The sequence below is a fragment of the Sinohyriopsis cumingii genome, chromosome 8, assembly GCF_028554795.1.
Source record: "Sinohyriopsis cumingii isolate HCF-2022 chromosome 8, ASM2855479v2, whole genome shotgun sequence".
NCBI lineage: Eukaryota > Metazoa > Mollusca > Bivalvia > Unionida > Unionidae > Sinohyriopsis > Sinohyriopsis cumingii.
In genome coordinates this window covers 20,782,467-20,808,046 of record NC_142968.1, presented here as the reverse complement: position 1 = coordinate 20,808,046, position 25,580 = coordinate 20,782,467, and the positions used below count along the sequence as shown (strand labels likewise).

Genomic DNA, 25,580 nt, shown 5'->3' with positions numbered 1-25,580 from the left:
CCATGCATTAATCAGTTCCTGGTGATACAGGCTTTGCTTTGAGATGCATTGATTTAGAGTTGCCACTTATAAATTTACCGATACACCACATTGAACCAATGACTAACAAAGATGAAAGCACAACAGCAGTACTTGAATACAAATATATTATGAGCTCCTTGCCAACAAAGATTACAAGGGGATTTAGCGCTTTGCCCACATTCATTCGTGTATTTGTTCATTTGTTTATTTGTTAATTCATTTTGTTCATTTGGTCTCTCAAACCCTATTTCACTTACTTTATTGAAATTAGGTACGTGGATATGTTTATTGAAAAGTCACTCAACCACTCTAACTCTAGGTCAATGTGATCCACTTTTCACACTTAAGTGATTTTTGTATTTTCAACTATCCGTTCATTTCACCATCAGTATCCTAATCCCTGTTTAACCTGTACCCATGAAAATTGGTGTGAACTTCCAAAAAATGTAATGCAACAATACTTAAAATAGTCAGTAATATTCATACTTGAGTGACTTGTATGTTTTCAACAATCTGTTAAGTACACCGTCAATATCTTGGACTCTGTTTCACTGTATATTTAGGTCTGGCCTTATTTTACCCACCTTACTCTTGTAGCATGGTCAGTTGATGAAGTTTATATCAGGATAGTTTCTGTCATTATTACTTAAGCTTTCCTTTCAGTTTGAACTTAATTTTTCCACTAGAAAAACTCACAGTTGTATGTGATTTTTCTTGTTTTGTGTGTAAATATATAAATAATAGGTCACAATATGAATTCCAAGTTCCATGCAACAATTTATGTCAACCTTTTTAAATAAAGCCAATTTATTAATATAATATTAAGTCATTATGACAGAGTTTGTGTGCTTGAGTGACTTTATCAGTAAATTGGTATGCTTGAGTGACTTTATCAGTAAACTGGTATGCTTGAGTGACTTTATCAGTAAATTGTTGCTATGCCCTCAAAATCCTAGACACTATTTTACCTACACTCATGAAAATTGGTATTTACACCTACCTCAAGAAACGTAACTCAGCCATACAAAACAAGGTTAGTGTAAGCCACTTTTCATGCTTGATAGGTGTGAATATTGTCCACTATCTGTTGGTTACACTCTGAATGGCTTAATGGACCATATTTCACCTACTCTTATGAAATTTGGTGCGTGAATACATCTTAGGGACAGTAACTCATCCATACCAAACCTAGGTCAGGATGACTCAGTTTTCTTGCTGGGTGATTTTTGTATTGTTAGTTATCATTCTGCTACATCCTCAATATTGTAAGCAAAAAAAAAATGAGTGTATTTCCAGTTGTCCAACCATTCTTGTTTCTCATTGCCGACCCTGGCACTTTTTTCTCCCTGGTTAAAAAAGAAAATGAAAAAAAAGGATCTCATTAAATTATTAAAAAAAAGAAATAACAACCTGCCAAACCTAATTTTAAAACAAGTGCAATAGGGAAAAAAACTATTTTTAGGGCCTTAGACTCTATCTAACCTGCTCTCATGAAAACTTCAACATGGTGATTGATCCCACAATAACAAACCTATTTCATTGTTGCCTAATTTTCATGAGTGAGTGACTTTGTATTTTCAGCTTTACATTTGTCATACCCTCAATATTTATGAACCCCATTTCACTTGCTCATGAAAATTGGTATGTGGATCCATCTCAAGGATAGTAATGCAACCATGCCAAATATAGGTTATTGTGTCCTGATTTTCAGGCTTGACCACCACATATCCAGGCCAAATACATTTGCCTGTTTCCAGGTAGATGAGACTGGTACCCTGTAATAGGGCTTGTAGATTACTTGAAAACACAGAGGCGTATTGTAGTTATTAGATGATATTGTAAATTCAGTGCTGTCCTTTGCATTTGTGCATTTGTTATTTTTATTAAAGCACACTTTCAATAAGGCAAGATATGAAAACAATTGTTCCTTCCTCCGGAGAATCTCAGAAATGGAAAAGCCAACTTCAGTAAAAGTGCATTTCCATTTCCATTTCATTACAAGCAAGTAAAACAAAAGGACAGATGAATGAAACCTATAAACACAAATTCAGAATGCAGATCTGAGACCAGTAGCAAAAACAGTGAGAAGTGAAATGCAAACATAACTGGAATGCAGACAGAATGCAGATGCAACCAGATTGCAAACAGAATCAAAATGAAGTGAAATGAAAATATGGATTTTGTAAATTACTAAGTCTGTAAATAAGTGTGAAAAATATATAATGATGTAATAAAGGCAAGTATTGTTTTGCTGAGAAATGTACATCAGTCTGGCTGTGTTGAGCTTGAGAGTCAATCCGAGATTCTAATTTTCACTCTTAATGAATGCTGGTAGTCTTTAATACCTGGAGATGGCCAGCAGATGCCATGATAAGACCATGATAAGACCATAGGACCAACCATGTAAATTAAAAAAAATTAAAGCAGGCTTTTTCAAACAGGGGCTTATGGGGAGAAGTAAGGTACAGAATGGATCAAATATTTAGAATTAGGTCAAAAATAAAAATTCTCCCTCCATTTCTGCCACTAATAGCTTCACTACTTAACTTTTGCTCTGCATTATTAAACCATGAGTGTGGTGATGTGCCAATAAATCCATACTGTCACTTTGCAAAGAAAGTTTAAGGAATGTAATATTGACTTTGGTATTGCATGTTCGCAAAAAAGTTTAAGCTTTAAATAAAAAACTTAAAACTTCTGATTCTCACAGTACTAGAACAAATAAAATTTGAAATTAGCTACAACTGTTTGCTCCGAATACTTTAGCAATTTAATTAAAGTCCGAAGACTCATTCATTTTTGTGTTCAAACAGTAGAGTGACTAGGCACTTCAGATTAGAAGGTAAGTAACAACATTATTATAGGTATGAAGTACTGTAATTTTATTTAAAATTTTTGTGTATTGTTTTTTCAGGTGCATGAATAATTAATTACTTGACTGAATTCTCATTCTTATTGCTACCTGAGATTTGCAACAATTTTGAGAAAAAGAAATTCTGTAAAAAAAAATTAGAAGACAAAAAATAACAGATTTTTATGGGATGATGGTATATGAAAAATTAGGAAGGTATAAAAAAAATTATAGATGATAATTAGACAAATATAGAAATGAATTTACTTTGCAAATGTTAGCAGTATCATTTTGTTTTTACAGGGACAGTCACTGCAGCTCCATTTTCAGCTCAATCAGAGTCTAGCAAGCTGACTGAAGGGCAAATTGGAGGCATTGCAGCAGGGTCAGCAGTTGCATTCCTGATAATTTTGTTTATTGGCATTTACTGCATAGTTTCACGAAGGTATGTACCTTGTTTATTGTTTGCCTTCCATTATTCACTCTACTGTGATGTCTTTCCTTAAAACAAATCTCATTTGGGTGACTTCTGTTGTGCACATTATTTCTTAATTATATCCTCTTATGAACACATGTATTTGGAAATAGGCACTAATCGATCAGATGGTTATTTTGGATATTGACCTTGGCATGACCTTTCCTTAGATAACCCAGTCAGACAGTGAGATTGTAGAGATCACAGCTTATTTCCATTGGCTGAAACTGATGTACCTCAGCAGCTTCTTACTCAAAATATAACAATGGACTTTTTTATTTTACACCAACAAAAGTGATCTTTCAGTTTAACAAGGAATACCAGTGGTGTAAGCCTTAATCTAATTAGCTTTAAAATATCACTTGACAGTAAAAGTAATCAAACATTCCACACTGGACTACAACTGATATACTGACAACAGCTGGTCTAGTGAGGTCTTGCATTTAATAAATAGAACAGAACACCATCTGGAGATATTCTTCAATAGCAAATAACATTACAAAACATGAGTCTTGGAAATTAGCATAAGACCAGTGGAAAAGTACAGGGCAAAGTTGGTTTTTGTATAACTTGGACAGTGTAGAGAAAGTTAACTTGTTAACCCCATGTGCCACATGTACACATCATGCTGTACACTACTTATGAACTAAGTGTAATGTCAACATCATTTATGACACATAAAAGTGGGTGTTATTACAGAAAGGTAGACAGATGTGGTTCTGTGATGATACCAGTAATGTAGACTTGCTACTTGCAAATACAGTGGGAAAAACCTAATTTTTGAGACCAATTATTTTTAGGTCAAACAGTACCAATTTTGAAACCATAATGTGTGTCTGGACTGTATACCTTTTGGCCCAAGATCTAAAGCAGGATGGTCCAAACTGCACATTGGCAGGTGAACCTTTGCAAAAAGATTTAGGATAGGTTTACAATTTGGAGTAAATTGTGGCTAGGACATGAAGATCATGGGTTCAATATGCACTGGCCCCCAATCCAATTTTACCCTTCTGTAATTGCAGTAGCAAAAGAGTCAAATGAAAACATCTTGTATACACCTAAGCAATTGCAATAAACTGCTAAACAAAAATCTGTGACATCTGAAGCAGATGTGTTTCATTGTATTCTGAAATAATTAAACCAAAAAATGCATTTCCTATCCCCATTTCAGGTGAAAATGAAAACAAATCCAGGGTTGAATGTGTTAATATACACTTGCATGTCTTTCACCTACTATGGTTGACATCTACTATAGACCAGAAGAAATTGCGGGATGGCCTGTTGTCCATCATCTGTCATCCATCATCTGTCATGAACTTCATCCCAAGTTCTAGTTGGTTCTAAATATAAACGGTGCTGCTTGGACATCAAATACAGCCACCACAGCTGCCATCTTCAGTATCATATTATTGCTACTCCATCCAAATGGATGGTCAGATGAGCATGGGATTTTCACTGCATTACTTCTCATGATGTCAAGTTGGTCTTAAAAGAAATTGTAAATGAAACTGGTTCTCATCTGAGGTTCATTATTTATGCTATGTCTGCTATCTTAAAAATCTTGTCACTGCTACTGATCCTAAATGGATGGTTATATCATCATAGAGTTCATATGATATCTAGTTGGTCCTAAGTGAAAATGGTTGTTTGGTAATACACCCCAGCACGCAGCCATCTTGAAATCTTGTTATCACTACTCTTCCTAAATGGAAAGTCATATCAGCACAGTGTTTTTGCCAAAAGATTTCTCACAGTGTTTTGTAAGTAAAATATGGGTTATAGATTATACAACTTGGCCTTACTCCAGATGTGCACGATTCAAAAAAGTGCTAGCTCCACTTGGTCATTTTCACTTCTTGAACTTCAAAGGTAAATTGTATAAAAAAAAAGAGCCAGTAACTTTTTTTACATTTTATATATTTGGTAATTCATTCATCGCACTTTGAGAAGCTGGTATTTTCTAGTCTGTCAAAATTCACGTTTCCTATTTTAATAGCTGCTATGGATAGTGTACTTTAGACTAATTCAGGCTGATTTTTTTAGCAAAAGGGAGCAGTCATTTTAGTTAGCATTGTGCTTAGATCATGTACAATTTCCAAAAGCACAATATCCAAAGAAATATCATCCACATTACATTAATGTAGCATAGAGGTATGCCAACATTCTCTCCATTGTGCATGTTTAAAATGCAAACAACTTCACCTTACATATGTCACTCTCTCAAAGGTAGATAATAACTGGTAAGCACTCCCTAAATAAAAAAATGTGCCCCATAGATGTCCAATATGGATGCCACATTGGTCATATTGAAAATCTTGTCACTAATTTACTTAAATAGACAGTCATATTGACATGGGGTTTTCAAGAAAAATCTTCTGATGGTGTCGAGTTGGTCCTAATTGAAAATGGCAGCAATCTTATGGTTGCTGCAGCTGTTAGTTTGAAGATCTCATCACTCACAAATATTACAGACGAGTTTCAGCATTCAACAGCTAAAAAGAAGAAATGGTCTCAATTTGGATTCTGCAAAGGTCTTTTTGGACAGTGGATCATCAATTCCATTGAGGAACTTTGTTTCATTACTATTAGGAAAGCTATGTTGCTGTCTGAAGTAGACAGCGTATAAAAATGACTTTCTGTTTACTCAGAAAATGGTCTTGAGACAGCAAAATAATACTAACTTTTCCCATTCTTAAAATTCAATCATGTATGACTTCTAATAGGAGTGACCACCTGTCATTTACAACTGTCATGCACAGATGGAAAGGACTGCTGTGAAAGATCACATCATGAAAACAGAAATAAACACCAGAACTTTTTTAATTCTTTGTAGCCATGATTGCTTATGATCGGTGCTGTCAAAAACAAAAAAAAAAAACAAAGATGAGTCTGGCAACCATTTCTTAAAATCCACAGGTTATGCATGTAGTGTCTTATCCCAGACTGTAAGCCTTACTTAAGTACACATCATAAACTACCATTGATGTGCTGAATTAGTGTAAATTCACATAAAGATTAACAATTGTCTCTTTTTACAATTGTCTCTTTAAAAGGTAGTAGGCATGGACATACATGTTCAATTCAAAGGTTCTTATTGTTTCTTTGGCGGAAAAACTGACACAATGTCAGTAATACCCTAATGAGGAATCTTCTTAAAGTCCTTCACTGTAGTGGTTGACTACATGATGAATACCACAGCAGTGAGGAAATTTCAGCTGAGCTAGGGAGAGAAAGCATCAGTAATGAATTGCTCCCCAAGGCCATCACAAAGAATGATACTTAGTCAGATAAAGTTTCTGAACTGCAGGGTGAAAAGGACATGACAGCCCTAATGAGGCAAAACAAACCAGTACAACAAGAACTTGCAAAAATGAAAGCAAATGCCAGTAAGCTGTCAAAGGAATGTGAGTCTTTGAAAATCAGACAAGGAGTCAGCAATGAATAATCATGACAAACATAAAGAACAGTTATCAGATTTCAAGATCAAATTTATGAGCCTTGAAAAAAGAAATAAAACCATCAAATGTGACCTAAGTAAGACATCAAGCTATTGCCTTATTCTGGAAGAGGACAACATAAGAATGAAAGAGAAAGTAAAACAATTAAATAAAGACAAGGATTTGTTTCTTGTCAGAAATTATACAACTTAAATATGACTATGCTTTTTCAAACAGCATGCATCCTGACATTTTAACAGGAAGACATTATTCTATGAAAACAGAAATTCATAGAAGAATAAATAAAGCACATCAGTGAAATAAGCCGGATTATGAAAATAAAAGAAAATGACCAGGAAGAAAATAATAATTCCAAACCCACCCAGAAAATAGGGAAAAACCCTACAGTCCATCAAGCTACAGTGGAAAACTCTCTACCACACAATGTCATAAATAGCAATAAAGGGTCTTCCTGTCTTAGACATAACAGCTTTACATTTCATTATACAATGGATTCTACCTATGACAGTAAAAAACCATCAAAGAATATAATAATTCCAGAAAAGACACTCTCATAATTGGAGACTCCATTATTAAATATGTAAATGACAGAGGTCAGAAACGTTGGGTTCAAGTTAAGTGTTTACCAGGGGCAGAAACTGGTCATATATTTGATGTTGTGAGGAAACCTGACCGCTTGCAGTATGACACTATTGTAATCAGTGTTGGTGGCAATGATATGCTCATCTTGACCAGATTGAAACCAATTTTTATAACACCCTAAACAACATATACCTGGAAAATCATAACTGCTCAGTCTTTTTATGCAGTGCATGCACATGAATTGACACCGACATTCCTGAGTTGAATACTGTTTGAACATCTATGTCAGGAGTGGAATCGCATTGATAATGGATTAGTGACCAAGTCTGGATTAGTTGTGGAACACTTAATTCCAAAAGACAAAATCCATCTAAATAAGAAGGGTCGTCCCATTTTCTCAATGCAATAAATGAGATTTTCCCAATACTAAAGGATGACCATGATGCCTATAAAGGCATAGAAACCTTGACCAAAGTCATAATTGGGACCATGCAAACTATTCTAACCATCATCAGAAATCAAGGAGATGTTTCTACTGTTTTGTACAAGGGCATAATGTGCATTCATGCAAACGCACAACCAAATACAGTGTCATGTTTGTCTACAATATGGGCATAAGGCAAAACACTGCAAAATGTTCCACTCAAATATGGAGTATTAAGTAAATGGCAGTGAAGATGGGGCCATAAGATTAACAACCAAACACATTATTCCAGAAACTTCAAAGCATCCGTTAAGATCTGCTAAGTGTAATTCTCCTTGTGATGCAGAAAACAAGCATCAATATGGCCATGGAGAAATCAGTATGGAAATAATTTGGCTAGAAATGAGACATAATGTCCAAAAACCATTTGTATTAGGTTGTGTACATACACCACCGAACACTGACAATGCTTGGTATATTATATTTCAAAATAAACTTGAAACTCTGTATTTAGAAAACTAAGAAGTCTGTTTAATGGGTGACTGCAATTACAGTTTACTCCATGATATCAATCAAAACTGGATTAAAACCATGAATTCCCTGAATTATGTACCCACTAGGATAACAGAGGTACCTGAAACACTAATTCATCACACCTATACTAACAATGCTGACAATATTATAGACGTTGCAGCTCCCCAATATTTCGTAGTGATTATTATCCTATCATGTACAAAATAATAAGTCAAAAAAGTAAAACTTATTATCACAGATATATCAGGTATCAAAGAATGAAAAGATTCAATTCACAAATATTCCTTAAAGAACTGAAGATATCCATTGGTCAGTAATTGAATCTTTTGATGACCCATAAGATGCTCTTGACATCTTGATATATATGTTTACTGACACCCTGAGCTCTCATGCTCCTATTAGTTTCAAGAGAGTCAAGCAACAAAATCAACCAAACTGGACTACTGGGTATGTACTGAATGTCATAGTTAGATTTCATATATTAAAAGATACTGACAATTACAGGTTATGGAGACACAGTCAAGTCAGTGAGTCAAAGGCAAGGAAAACTTATTATTCCAGTGAAATATCAGAAAATATTACAAAAAAGAATCACTTGAGGGGTGAATCTGTCAATAACCCAGCATTTACATGTATTAGTGATGAAAATGATGATATTAAGCAAGAACTCTTGAAATTGCAAATGCACTCAGTGATTACTTTTTGGATATAAATGGAAAAATTGTTGATCTCAAAAAGCTGATAAAAGATTTTCTGGTGATGAATTAAATGAGCATATTTCTTCAAAACATAGCAAAGAAGAATGCTTCAGAATACCTAAAATAAGCCTTGAATTCATTTTAAATAAATTAGACCAACTCGATGTCAAAACAGCAACAGGTCTAGATAATATAAGTGCTAAATTCCTGAAACTCTCATCATTGCACATTTACTGATGTATATCTTCGTTCTAAGTATTTCCACAGGTATTTTTCCAAACAGGCTAAAACTGGTGAAAGTAACTCCAGTATATATGAAGGGAGATCTTTCTGATATGAATAACTATAGACCTATATCAGTTTTATCATCACTTTCAAAGATATTAGAAGACATGTTTGTAATTGAATAAGAAACTACCTAGAATCATTTAATTTTACTACATTCATGACAATCAGGCTTCCAAAAAGGACATTCATACCAGACTACACTAACTAGAATGGTGGATAATTGGTTAACAGCAATAGATCAAGGCAACCATGTTGGCACAGCGTTTCTTGACCTTACAAAGGCTTTTGACCTAGTAAATCACAAAATCCTGCTGGAAAAGCTCATCATATGTTAAGTTAACCATGAAAGCTTAACTTGGTTTCAAGCCTATTTTGAAGGCAGACAACAAAAAGTTTCTGTTTTAAATAATCTTTCAGACAAGAAACTGATGAAATCAGGTGTTCCACATGGACCAGTTCTTGGACCATTACTCTTTGTGCTGTGCATCAGTGATTTGCCATATCACATTGACTATCTACCACCAATATTTTTGCAGATGATTCAACATTAAATAATAATGGATCTTCAGGTCATGCGATTACCACTAAATTAAATAAAGAATTGGTAAAAATAAATAAGTGATGTGAACACAATGGTATGAAGATAAATGCAGCCAAATCAAAAGCCATGATTACAGGTAGTCAAGCAAGAGTAAAAGCTGAAAAAAATGATTTCAAAGTAATGATTAATGGAATGGATATCTAACATTCTGAAAATGAAAAACTACTTGGCATCATGATAGACAATATCTTGTGCTGGAAAATACAAGTTGATAAGGTCATTAGAAAAGTTAACTCACTGCTTTATCTCTTGAACAGAATAAAATCTTATCTCCTTCAAGATAAGAGAAAGATATTTTACAATGGATATATCATGCCACACCTGGAATATTGTTTTTCTACACCTGGAGTAATAATGGTACAGAAAATCAGGAAAGATTACCGAAATTTCAAAAAGGAGCAGCTGATTTAGATACTCCATCAACAAATCTTTTTAAAACTATAAAGTGGCTTCCAATTCAGCAGAGAACTCAGTTTCAAAAGGGTTTACTAATCTATAAATTCTTATATGGTGTAGCTCCTGTTTATCTTAAAGATAATTTTAAATTTGTTAAAAATGTACGACATATGATGAACTAAGATCCAACTCAAACAACACGTTATATTTACCTTAACCAAATTCAGAGTTTTATAAGAAGAGTTTTGCTTTTTCTCAAGCCAAACTATAGAATTCCATACCTGCCACCTTATATAAAGTCAGCTGGTTCATGACAAGCTTTCAAAAAGCTTCTGGATCAACATCGTTTGAAACAACCATTTGTATGGTTTTGCTTATTTCAGTACTACTACTTTTTACAACATTGTTATCATGTACTCATCTATAATGTTTGACTCATGTTCACCACTAATTTTTGTATGAATCCTGTATGTACTCATCCTTGAAGCATTGCATGTATATTTTATTGTAGTAGTGAATCAGTTGTCTTGATAGCATTTGTTGTCTAAAGACACCTTATCCTGTAAAAATTGTTATATATATATATATATATATATATATATATATATATATATATATATATATATATATATATCATTGTAGAAGGCCTCATGGAAGATTGGTCAGTTGACCAAATGAGTTTCTTTAAATAGTCATTGTTATTATTATTATTATTATTATTTGTATCTCAAGTCAATCCATAGTGTTTGGTATGCAGTCATTTTCTTTTTCTTTAATAAGTGATTATCATTTATCAGTTTTAATTATCATCAGTTGCTTATTCCGAGAACTGCAGACAAAACAAGACAGAGGATGCATGTGTACTTCATTATGCATAGGAAAGTCTTACCATTCAATTTATTAAGAACTACTACAGACAACATTTTGTGTTGTTATTTCCCCATGGTAACATTAGAAGTGGTTTTGCTATTGTTGGTTCATACATCTGCATCTCTGTCCTTCCTATTCCATTGAGGCATGATTGCATTTAGAGTGGACAAGACAGAAGACAGAAATTTGGTATATATAGACATGTTTGTATGTATAAATTGATCACTGATAATTAGATCTTTAGATTATTTAAGAAATTTTGGGATTTCATTGATGTTTTCATCTTCACCACTTTAAGGACTTTGTCTTTACAGTGAAAAGTTTTTATGCCCATGTAGAATTTTGCACATTTAAAAAAAAACAAATTTGCTATATTTTTTGTGTCATTAAAATTTCAGCATAATAACTCCAAAAATTCTTAACCTACACACATAACATATGGTATGCATGTTTATATGCATGTGTAAATGGCCTGATCATTTTTTGGGGCATTTAATTAAACTTTACATGCCTATTTTTATAGATATGTAGGTGGCCTGATAATTATTTTGTGGCATTTAATTATATTTTACAAGCTTGTGAATTTTTGTTTTGTTGTTGACTTATTGGACTTTGATATTTTGAGAGTTGAAGGGAAGCATAGTGTTTTACAAAAATAAATCTATTTTTGATTGTATTTTTAAATATTTATTGATAAGATGACTGATTATGTAAAAACACAAATCATACAAGACTTGTAATCTAATATAATTGCCAAAAAAGAACAACACAGATGCCAAGTTTCCTTTCAAGTATTCAGTACCCAGTTGAGTTTTACAAACCATATCCGAGTCCAGCAAAATAGATTGCATTATTGTCTGTTTTCAGGAATTCTTCAAATCTGAAAAGAGGAATAAATAATGGCTTTTATGGAGCTGCATCGAACAGCATGTATGGAGTCCCACCATATGGGAGTGTGCCACCATCACACAAGAGCATTGCCAGTATATCCCAGTTGTCACGTCAATATCAAGATGTCAGCATTATTGGACAAGAGGAACCCGGAAATGGGGTTCTTTTGTTCTAGTGTTCTCCAGAATTATTCTTGAAACAATACATGATGTTTTGAAGCTGAGGTACTGTACAACATGACAGCTTTTTTAAAACTTGGTTACCAACAGGGAGTGTGAGCTTTTATTTCATGTACCTGGGACATCTCACTGAGTGAGAAAAAATCTCACGGAAATTTTTTGGACATTATTAGTGAACTTTAATCATGTAGCTTTAATACTCAGGGAGGAAAAATCTCACGGAAATTTGGACAATCTCAGTCTCACTCAGTGACTGCAATTTCTTGCAGACAAATTAATTTTCAACTTAAGTCAGAGTCTCATGGTTATATATTACTGGTATTTCCTTGACTAGTTAATGGAGTTTACTAACCAGGTAACATGTCAATAAAAGCAGTGAGAACTATTTTATTTATTAATCATTGTGTGCATAAATCATAGTTTGCAACTTTATTGCATCCTCTAAATGTGTACCTATATTACATCTAAAACATGTTTTTCAGTGCATTTTACAGAACTCTTTGCAACAACAAAATAAATAGAAATATAAAAAATTAACCAAATCTTAGAAAAATAATTTGCTTATTTAAATTTAACATTAAGATCAAAAAAATATGTTTGTCCAGAAATCCAATATAATGATCTTTAAATCTAAATCATTTATGCGCTTGTTAGCTGTTATTTATGTACCATAAGCATTCCATCCAAACAGTTTTTATATTTGTATTGTTATGCGTATAGTAATATAATTTAGTTTGTGATATTGTTTTTATTCATGTTACTGTTTACAAAATTGTCCAATGTATCTACTGCACATTATCCAGAAGCAAATTTTGGTGTACTTATGCATAGATTTTGCATGTGATCCAGAAGCAAGTTCCAAGAAGTGTGTTTGGCAGGTCTTCAGTCTGCCATGTTGTTATGCTTTATTAAATAGATAATGGAATTTAAAGAGATGTTTATGGGGAGAAGGTACAAGGATAATATGTGCCTGCATGTAAGCTCAGTTCAACAGCAAACAACTGAGACCCAGATCTGCCATTGCATAATGCATCAGCAGATCAGGGTTTATGCTGTTTGTTCTTGTGATTAATCCCAAGAAACACAGCTGCTAGTACATAATATAATAAAAGATCTGGGTCTGTGCAGTTTGTTATTGGTTTGGACTTATAAGTGAACATATATGGTAAGTTGCTATGTGTAGCTTTGTACTGAAATTATTATTTCACACTTTCTAGGTTTTTTCACATCCCAGCTATTTTCTATTTCAGGCAATTAACCAATAGTCAGATGCAGAAATATAGCCATTGTTTTTGGTGATCTTTTTTGTATAATTCTTGTTTGCAAAATGTTGTATTTATACTTTTAAAAAATTATATCTTTATGCAAAGGGACCATGTGACCTAAAATCATTTACATTTAGGTTGATGTCCACTTTCTTCTGCTACTTTTAGCTGTATATCTATCCTCAAGTATGGGTCATTAGATAGAAAAGTATGGTAAACAGTATGTAATCACCAATTGTCCATACAATAATAGCTAAATAAATATTTAAAAATGTGTCAAATTTGTACAAGCTGAAAATCATTGATTCCTTTAATCAAATACACAACAAGGGTATGTTAACATGTTAATTTCTTTGGTATGACACAATTATTAGTTTACTTAAGATTTCCAAAGGTCTTGCATAATTTTGATAAATCTGATATTTTCTTTCACAAAATTGTTATTGCCATTATTAAAACTGTATTAGAATTGTCCTTCATCATTAAGTGAGAGACAGCAGATGCAGCCATATCAATTTAAGCCTAATCTCTCTCAGAATTCAGTCCTACAATATATCTAAACAAAAAGTGACCTCATACCAATGATGTCATAACTGAATGATAACATCATTTCAGAATATGCAATAAATGTTGATTGCATAAAATCAGATTAACATGACCTTAAAAATGTTTCTACCCTTTGAATTATGAACTTTCTCTATTCAGCTGCAAAACCTCTTATTATGCGCAATGTGTAATATGACAGAACTAATTAATAAAGGATATATTTGCAATTGTGTTAATTCCTCTCAAAGTTGCCTCCCTTAGTATGACATTTGTAATCAGGTACCTGTAAATGTAATACTGACTTCAACATGAATCTTTCACATGCAATGGATACTTTTCAGGAATCATTTTCACATTTCTTAACATTAAATGGACCATCAAATTCATTCCAAACTTATGCATTTGGTACAATTTGCTTTTATTACATTTGTAACTGGACAGACATTGGTACGATTTCCCTCTGAACTGGGAGATAGATTTTCAGAGAACATTACATGATTGTCAAATTAAAAGCTAAACTGCTGATAAAGTACAGTAGTACATTAGATTGTACCAATGTTATTTGCCTGATCAATTTCATTAACATTAGTATATTCAAAGATGTGATCTTGAAGTGTTCTTCATGTAACTCTTATTTATTGTATCAATTTTAATACTTCTGTGGATTTTTTTCTTCTTCATATTTCATATAATCAGTTGAAAAATAACTGACTAAGATTGATTTATTTTAATTGTGTGTCTTAGGGTTTGGGAATATGATGTTGTTTGTTTTGACATAGCAATTTAAACCAATAATAGTTTGGACACAGAGGCAAGTCAGAATGTCAGGAAAAAATGAATAGGTTATCATTTCAGGAAATCATAAATTTATCTTCCTATCAAGACAAACTTGGATATCAGTCAAAAATTTGGTAATTGATTGAAAATTTAAGATCTATGATAGGAAGATCAGAAACAATGAATCATTGGTTTAATCATTTGGAAACAATATTTTTGTCATGGAGAAAATGACTTTTGTGTCTTTGACAATCTGCTTGTATCATGAGAAATCAGTGAGTTCACTGGCAAATTTGTCTTTTGAAATTGCTGGCATTCAAAATTGAACTGAATAATGGATTGCTACATTAAATGGCAATCTGATTAAAATCAGATCTCCTCAGTTATACATGAAGATGTGACAGCGACTGCTTAGGGGTCATGTTCTGGTAACCTATATGATTACCATAATTGCTAATTTTATCAGCCAGTCAGATGAAGTCTAATATCTTCATGTTTGGAGACAGAGCATTGTGGATGAAGAGCATGAATGCATACCAAATGATTTATTCACTTTCAGATTTTTGAAAGCTGCATTTCCATTGGCTAACTCAAAGGTCACCAGAACATGACCCTTAAATGGTCATTGTTAGATCTTCATGTAGGACAGCAGAGATCTGATTTTAATCAGATTGTATGAAATGGAAGCTTTTATTCACATTTCACTTTTCTTCACACCACTAATTAAATGTAATTAACTGTTCTAATGAAACTGTCAATGCCATATTTCAATTTAACTTTCAGAAAGGAAAAGGAAAATTTTTAATAATGTACAGTTTCAAAACTGAGACATTTGCTTCATTTATACCTTGCTTACCAATTTAATTCACAAATTTCATGAAAAATTATTACAGTAATGTAAATTACCTGACAAGATGGGACATCAAAATTCCCTGCAGTAATCAGTAGTTTCAAAGAATTAACATAAAATTCTGCACAATGACAATTAAAGTAATTTAACAATTTACCAGAAATGCTTTGCTTGCCTTCATGTATATATTCTGCCTCTGGCTTGTAATGGGACATGTAACAGAAAAAGTGTTTTGACTTAAATCATTTTTATTTGTGTGTTTTATTTTGAAGAGCTGATATTTTTGATTGAAATAAACTATTTTCATTATTTTGTTTCTTTTCTGTAATATGCTATAATGAAAAATTGAATATGGTTATATCAAAACAATGAAAATGAAGAGAAACAAAGAAAACTATAAATGGATGGATTGGTGGATGGATGGATTGGTTGATTGGTGGATTGGTGGATGGATGGACTGGTAGAGGAAGTATGAATTGTAGGATACTGTAAAATGATAGGACTGTAGGAAAACAAGTCATTTGATTCTAAAACATATAGCACATATAAAATTGAATGTATTTTGTTGTGTGTGCCTCTAACAAAGTGCTAGTCATTCATACATGGCAAAGTACTTTGTTGTGTGTGCCTCTAACAAAGTGCTAGTCATTCATGCATGGCAAAGTACCATATATATTTGCTTATAAGTCAAGTTCAAATGCATAATGCATCAGCAGATCTGGGTCTGTGCATTTTTTTTGGTCATAATCAGTAGAATTACATATATCCTGATTTGCTGACGCATTATGTAATGACAGAACAGGTTTTATGTTGTTTTCAATTGGATCCAATAAGCGAGTATGTATGGTACATATTGTTAGCCACATTGCATGTAACAATATGGCCAAGGGTAGATGACAGAGGTGAGATGGCTGTCATTAGTTAAGGTGGGTGCTTTAGACCACTTGGCCAACTGGTGTATGTATCAATACGGCTAAAGGTAGATGACAGGTGAGATGGCTGTTATTGGTAAAGGTGGGTGCTTTAGACCACTTGGCCAACTGGGGTATGTAACATTAGGGCTAAGGGTAGATGACAGAGGTGAGATGGCTGTTATTGGCAAAGGTGGGTGCTTTAGACCACTTGGCCAACTGGGGTATGTAACAATAGGGCTAAGGGTAGATGACAGAGGTGAGAGGGCTGTTATTGGTAAAGGTGGGTGCTTTAGACCACTTGGCCAACTGGAGTATATAACAATAGGGCTAAGAGTACATGAGGGTTAACTCTGCATATGTGAATAACCTTCCCGGCAAGGGTTAGTGGTTTGGCGTTTTTTCTTGTAAAAGTGTGCATTGTAGACCCAAAAGTGACCTATATTATAACTGAGGAAGCCTCATGCTGAGATATGTTTTAAAATGCCAAGTCATAATTGTCTATAAAAAGACCCAAAAGGGTATTTAATGAAGTAAAATCATATTATATTTAAGTCAAGAGAGAACTATATATTTTATGCTACTTTGTGAATTACTGGATTTTCCATGAGAAAAGATTTTAGTTTTTTCACTCAATAACTTTTTAAAATTAGACATCAATGGCATTATGAGCAAAGAATTTCATATGCCATATTGTCAGTTGGTTGGTGTAATGGTAACATGTCGGCCAGAGCTGCAGTGACTCAGTGGTTAGCCTGCTGGACTCATGACTGAAAGGGTTCAGGTTTGAATCTTACCAATGAACTAGCCTTGGTTAACTATAGTGGTTTGTCATTAGGCAAGGCACTTTACACTAACTTCCTCAGCATTAAATAACCTACCTGTGTTGATGTGCCATAAAGCAACAAAGCAAATCAAACTGTTGACCTGTCATGCATGAGAACCACAGGTGAATCCCACAATAAACTTCTTACCTTGAATTATGAAAGAGAATTGTATTACTTCCTATATTTTCAGAATGAATGTCCTCAAATGACAGATTGACATACATGTATGAATGTACTCAAATGACAGATTAACATACATGTATGAATGTACTCAAATGACAGATTAACATGCAGGCATGAATGTACTCAAATGACAGATTCACATGTATGAATGTACTCAAAGGACACATATGAATGTACTCATGACAGATTACCATACATGTATGAATGCACTCAAATCACTGATTAACATATGCATATGAATGTACTCAAATGACAGATTAACATACATGTATGAATGTACTCGTATGACAGAGTAATATACATGTATGAATATACTCAAATGACAGATTAACATACATGTATGAATGTACTTAACACACAGCAGAACATACATCATAAATAGATGACATTGCCATACAAAATCTGCTACTTCAGATTGTTAATCACAAATACATCTGAGAATAATATATATAAAAATTCACTTGTTCTCAAGGAATAACAGATATATTCTGTCTTAGGGACCGTTCATAAATGACGTCACGCACCTGGGGGGGGAGGGGGGTCACACATTTGTGACGATGTGTGACGAAGTGAAGGAATTTGTTTAAAAAATGTGTGATGGGGGGGTAGGGGTAAAAAAATCGGCCAAAATCGCGTGACGTCATTTATGGATGGCCCCTTATGAATGAAAATTGTGTATTTTCAACCACTTATGAAAGATATCAATTGTTACTCATGGCTTTTCCACTTGTCAAAATACAGAGCTTTTCACCCACTTGATGAAATATAATCATTGTTCACTTCATAAAAGCAAATACCCTCTATATATGTAAAACAAAACTGTTTTCAAGTACACCTCTTGCTGAATAACATGTTAAAAAGGAGGGAAAGGTGGAGAATTTTGATATTTTTTCTAGAATATAACTTCTTTCATTGAATTAATCTTCATCCAAAAATTTTTTGTGTGAATTGTTTTGCTTTCTTCCATAGCTTTTGTTTCTGTTCTAGAATTTGCACAAAATTTCGCTCTCTCATTTTTATAAGTCATATTAAAAAAATACAATATTTAGAACATGTAGAAGGATTTAATGCATCTCTAGTTAACTTTTCCTAGATGAATAGTTTAGTCAGTTGGATGGCAAATACAAACTTGAAATGTTTCCAGAAGACATCAAGCCTCCCACAATAATGTTGTCATTTAAGAAACATTGATTTCCAATGAAATGGCATATTTATGAGTTAAACATAACTTAGTCAAATCTCAACAAAGATGTAAAGACCAACTTCAGTGTGAAACAGGGATGTAACTCTGTCTAGTTGTGTTGTATTAAACCTGTCATACCTGGCATTTCATTGATCTAAAATAGAAATGTAGTAATATGACATGTGAATTCAGTTGAAAAACATGGATTATCTTTTCCTGCTGTTTTGTAGTATTTTGTTTTAATGTCTTTTTTAACTCGGTTTCTTCTCATGAATAACTTCAACACAAAATGGTTAATATCAAACTTGGTCTATGTCTTCTTGAGCAGTCATTCAGAAGTTTGTAGTGGAAATCAAATTTGTAAAGTATGGAACATGTATGTGTAAATGAACATAATAGTACATTCCTCTGCCCCCTCCTCTATGACAGAAAAAATAAAATGCTTGTACAAAACTAGCTGTAAAAGATTTATTTCCAAAATGTATTTTGATACTCCACGTTAAGAACAATGTTTGACAAAAATATATAATTTAAACAGGTCAAAATTGTACATGAGTGGAAAAACATTTAAAACATCATTGACTATTTAATTTACATGTTAATTAATAAATGGACAAAAAATGGGCCAAGCCGGTCATGTATAAGTATAAAATATAAAAGTATAATAAATAATTGTGTTTTATTAAAGATATGCTAGAACTCCTGATGTTGCATACCTGGCATTTCATTGATCTAAAATTGGAAATGTAGTAATAAAACATGTGAATTCAGGTGAAAGACACAGATTATCTTTTCCTGCTGTTTTGTAGTAATTTGTTTTAATGTCTTTTTAAACTCGGTTTCTTCTCATGAATAACTTCAACATGACTAGATGGTATATATGCATCTTTTGTTTGAATCTTAAAGATGTTCAATTAGGACTCTTTGAAAAGGTGTTTAATGTTAGGACTCTATCAAAAGGTATTGAATGCTTGGACTCTACCACAAGGTGTTTAATGTTAGGACTATCAAAATGTATTCAGTGCTAGGACTCTTTTAAATGATGTTCAGTGACTTGACTCTACCAAAATTAGTTTAATACTTGGACTGTATTGAAAAGTGTTAAATGCTAGGACTCTGTCTAAAGGTGTTCAGTGCTAGGACTCTATGAAAAGTGTTCAATTCTAGGACTCTATCAAAAGGAGATGATGCTTGGACTCTACTACAATGTGTTTTAGGCTAGGGCTATCAAAATCTGTTCAATGCTAGGATTTTATTAAATTATGTTCAATGACTGGACTCTACCAGAATGTGTTCAATAATAGGACTGTATAAAAAGCATTCAATGATAGGACTCTATCAAAAGGTGTTCAATGCTAGGATTCTACCATCAGGTGTTCAATGCTATGACTCGATCAAAAGGTGTTCAATGCAAGGAATCTTATCAAAAGGTGTTCATTGACAGGACTCTATCAAAAGGTGTTCAATGCTAGGAGTCTATTAAATTATGTTCAATGACTGGACTCTACCCAAATGTGTTCAATAATAGGACTGTACAAAAATTATTCATTAATAGGAGTCTATCAAAAGGTGTTCAATGCTATAATTCTATTGAAAGGTGTTCAATGCTAGGACTCTATCAAAAGGTGTTTAATGCTAGGATTCTATCAAAAAGGGTTAAATGCTAGGATTCTATCAAAAGGTGTTCAATGCCAGGACTCTATCACATCTTGTCCAGTATGGTAGGGCTGTTTTGGAAAGAAAGCCTTTCTTTGATATTGTTTGTATATATTTTGTAACAGATAGACATAATTGAGAGTATTATTTGTAGATTTTCCAGATTCATATCAAATTTGATAACAACTGCATAAGCCATTCTGTAGACGAAACTGAAAATAGGTTTTCAATATGTTTACTATGGAAACCATGCCATTGTTGAGGGAACCACATCAAACACATGTTGTAAACAATATTCTAAAACACTTTTTCATATTTGACTAAAATTGTCTCAACCAGTCTTCCAATGAGGTTTGTTAAAAATTATATAAATATGTTAGCCATATGATCACTATGGAAGCCACAACATTGGTAAAGGAATGTCCAGGATATAATTTAATTTTGACAGCATGTCCTAAGAAACATTCCTACCAGGTTTGATCAAAACTGGCTCATCTCATCTAGAGAAGTTAAATTAGTAGGTGTTCGATATGATTGCTAAGGAAACAACACCGTGCAAAGCAACCCCACACAGAATTTATGGTAGAGCTTGTCCTAACAGACATTCCTACCAGCTTTGATTGAAACTGGCTCCGTCAGTCTTAAGTTGAAAATAAGGTTTTCCATAAGGCTGCTGTTGAAGCCAGACCATTTTTATAGGTTACCCAATTGACACAGTTTGATAAAGTATGTCCTATGAAACATTCCTACCAAGTTAGATGCAAGGTGACTCATCCGCTCTTGAGAAGAAATAAAAATAGTTTTCCCACATGTTTGCTAACGAACCCACATCAATGACATAAAAGCCATCCAAAACATAAAGATTCCAACCAAATTTGATGGAAACTGGGTCAGCAGTTTTATAGAAAAAGTCAAAAATAGGTTTTCCATCCAGTTCCTCAGGAAACCACACCACTAATAATGGAACTATTCAAGACAAATTTGGATGGATCGTGTCCTAACAAACATTCTTACCAAGTTTGATCCAAATTGGCTAAACTGCTTTTGACATGAAGTCAAAAATAGGTTTTCCATTTTGGTTACAATGAAAGATACAACACTGCTAGGGGATTCACCTTGTACACAAGTTTGGTAGATCGTGTCTGGAGAATATTCCAATCAAATCTGCTTGAAACTTGCCCATCATCTTTTGAGAAGAAGTTGAAAATTTCAACGTGGACAGACAACACATGACGGATGCCAGATGGCCATGAACTTCGTAACACTCCCATCCAACAGTTTCCTGTAATTTGCTCACAATTCAAGCTGGTAAATGTCTGGATCAAGCTCTATTGCAAAATCCTCCATAGAGACTTCAAGGATACGTTCATTTGCCAGTATTCCGTTCACAATTGCAAGCCTTGCATCTGCATGTATTGTTACAGTACCAGACATACAAACCGAGATTTCTCCCTTATGTGCAGGTTCCATCATGGTGACTGCAGTTGTTAGATCCACATTTTTGTGTGGGACACATCATGTTACAGATAAGCCCATGAAAACTTATTTTCACTCTGAAAAAAATAAACCAAAACTTCTACAATTACAGACTCGATTATCCAAAGCCTGAATATCCAAGTTACTGGTATAGTACAACCTCGCTAATCCGCAACTTGTATTTATCCAACTAGAACTCCAATATAATACAATATAACACTGTGAATGGACTTACAACAAAACCTGTCAATAAATGACGCTTAAGCAAACACAAACATGTATCTTTTATTGACAGGTGTCCTTGCATATAGTTCAAAAGGACCATTACTATATGAGATAGGACTCAAACGTATGACTTATGAGCAGGTACCTTTATATGGAGGTGTCTTTATATAAGGTATATATCACCTCAGCATAGCAGTATACAATTACACGAGTGCCCATTTCAGAAGATATTTATGAAACTTGTAATGAATAATTTCTTTTGCTAGTCTTGGCAAACTGGAGATTGAAATTAGTTCACGATTTTCATAAATTTCATTTGAAATGAGCACAGAGGTAAGATTATTTTTATCTCACAAGAAAGTACTGTTTTTTTTTTTTACCAAACCAGAGAATACAGCAGTGAAATGACTTTTAAATATATTTGGATGACTTGGTTGTTATTCCTTTCCACATATCAAAATTAGATTAGTACATATTAATAGCCAAACTTTTGAACATAGCACTGCTGACTATATAACATGGTCCTCCATTTATCCCCTCCTCAAAGAGTGCAAAAATTAACACCTCCCTTCCCTCCAGTACTACCCATCAAAACTCTCTCTCTCTCTCTCTCTCCCCGATCTCTGCTTCTAATAAACTTATCCTGTACATATTATATGCTAATAAATTATGCATATGCTACCCTTACCAAGAAGAAAGAAAAAAAAAACTCCTTGTCTTCTTTAGTATGATTCTGGTATTGGAGAATGGCCGGAAATAATGCAAGTAAACTTTCAGACCTTAAGAAAACTTAACCGTTAAGGGTGTCCTGAGCCCAGACCACCAGGAACCGCTGCAGAAGGTGGCAATGATTGGTTCACTTTTAGCACATCGGTTATCTGACCCGCTAATCTGACCCCAAACTGTAAGAATATAAGGTGCTCAAAAGTACAGACTGCACAAGATGGAAATGATTGGTTCTCTTACAGCGAACTGACCACGGGACCAGCTAATATGAACACAAAAATAAGAATATAAAGTGGCCAAATCACCCAGACCACAAATGCGATACCTGATTATTTACAAATCCCCAAAACACATCGATAAGCAATGACACCAACAGATTCGCTAGACGAAACTCGTCTCAGTCATTAGACAGAAAAAGGTGGTCATAAATCTAAACCATCAAGCCCATTCACACAAGATGTCGCTGATTGAATGAAATCAGAAAGTATACTACAACCCAACAAAAAGGTGCAAATTCTTACAAATTTAGACAAAACAAGCATTTAATTCTTGATATGATCAGCTACACAACATAAGTCCTTTCTACACTAATTAAATCGCCAAAACGTACTGAGTTCTTATACTCAAAATTCAAAATCTAGATGCAGGACAACATTAATCTTTGGAAAAATTCAAAAAAAATATTTAACCCTGGATAAATAGGAGCCATCCGGCGACGTTATGATACCCCTTTTCTTCTTTTGCCACTTCAGGACATGTAAATTACAATGTACATTGTGCATACATATAAGTGTTGAATGGATACTTATTACTCATTCGACGAGAAATTAAATAGTACGCAGTGCGTACACTAATCTGTCGCATGTGACCTAATGGTAGCACGAGACTTGAATTAGAGATCAATTAATTAGTCAGTTAGTCTTACCATCACTGACTTGTCAACAAGTACCAGTGGAAAACGAGTCAAGCCCTGGTTCTCATGTACAGGATAATGGTGTAGTGTAAGCCTTAATCTAATTAGCTTTGAAATATCACTTGACATTAAAAGTAATCAGATATCCCACACTGGACTAGAACTGAAACACACCAACAGCTGGCTTATGTTATACATTCACTAGGGTTTAAGTTCCATGGGAAATATACGCTCAGGGCAGACTTTTACTCCCTTTCCAAGCTGTATTGATGTCTTGTATTTAATAAATACTATAGAACGCCTTCTGCAGTTATTCTTCAAAAACAAATAGCATTACATGGTGGCAGCGGTGAAAACACAGGATTGAAATTATCAGAGTTGAAAATGGCTTCATTTCAATTTACAAATCCGGACAAATCTGACTTTTCGAGACCTGAAATTTGGGAAAAGTGGTTTCAGCGCTTTGAACGCTTTCGTCAAGGGTCTGGACTTAGTGAAAAAGAGGAAGAAATTCAAGTGAATACCTTGATTTATTCCATGGAAAGTGAGGCTGATGACATTTTGTCTTCGTTCAACCTGACAGACGAAGATCAAAAGAAGTGGAAGCCCGTGACAGATAGATTCATGCGATATTTCATTCCAAAGAGGAATGTAATTTTTGAAGGGGCAAAATTTAATCAAAGAAAACAGGAAGAGAAACAGTGGACAGTTTTGTTACAGCTATCTATGTGTTAGCAGATAATTGTAATTTCGGGCCACTACATGATGAAATGATCAGAGATCGACTTGTAGTTGGACTGCGAGATTCAAAACTGTCAGAAAAATTGCAGTTAGATGCAAATCTAACTCTAGAGTCTGCCGTTAGTCAAGCTCGACAAAATGAGGCTGTGAAAAAGCAACAAACAACGATACGAGCAAGTGGAGAACGAATGTCTGAAATGGATGGAGTAAAATCGTCTTCACTGAAATATGGGAAACAGAAACATAAAATCCCAAAAGTTCAACAAAATAATGTTAACAGAAAGCTAATCATTCTCGAGACCAATGTCCAGCAAAAGAAGCAGAATGCTACAAGTGTAAGAAAAGTGGACACTATGCAAAATGCTGTCTGTCAAAGTCAACAGTTCGCACAATAGAATCTAGAGCGGAATCTGGATTTCTAGGGACTATTGGCACAAAGAAGGGACAGCCGTGAATAACGCGTGTGAGACTGAACAACACTTCACTTGTATTCAAGATTGATACTGGAGCTGATTTGACTGTAATTCCTGAGAGAGATTTACGAAAAATCGGAGACCAAAAACTATCAAAGTCTGATCCAATACTGTATGGACCTGGAAACTCTGAACTTAAAGTGCTGGGAAAACTTACATGTGGTCTGGAATCAAACAATACATTCAGTGTACAAGACATATTTGTTGTAAAGGGACTGAATCAGGCACTCTTGGGCAGGCCCGCGATTCAGACTCTCAAGATTATTGAACAGGTAAATATATCCTCAGTAAATGCCTCAGATAAAAACTCACAAAATGCAAGCAAAATTCACGATAAATCCATAAATTTAGATAGGGATTATCGCGAGAAATTTCCAAATACAACATAGCTCTGGACAAAAATGCCAAACCTTATGCCTTATCTACCCCGAGAAAGGTTCCTATCCCTTTACTCAATGAAGTTCAAAAGCAGTTGGATAGAATGGAAAAAATGGGTGTTATTTCAAAAGTAGATGAGCCCACCGAGTGGTGCGCGGCAATGGTTGTTGTTTCGAAACCAA

The 25,580-nt window shown here is 34.0% G+C and overlaps 1 protein-coding gene across 2 annotated transcripts in view; it reads left to right on the top strand.

Annotated features, from left to right (window-relative positions):
• LOC149793107 (uncharacterized) overlaps positions 1 to 16,015 on the top strand; it is a 137,468-nt gene extending 121,453 nt beyond the window's left edge. For both annotated transcript variants that reach the window (XM_089967018.1, XM_089967017.1), the window contains 2 exons: positions 3,176 to 3,317; positions 12,066 to 16,015. In XM_089967018.1, the coding sequence (XP_089823144.1) occupies positions 3,176 to 3,317; positions 12,066 to 12,264 (341 nt within the window). In that variant the 3' untranslated portion in view covers positions 12,265 to 16,015. The remainder of the gene's footprint in view (positions 1 to 3,175; positions 3,318 to 12,065) is intronic.
• Positions 16,016 to 25,580: the final 9,565 nt, after the last annotated feature.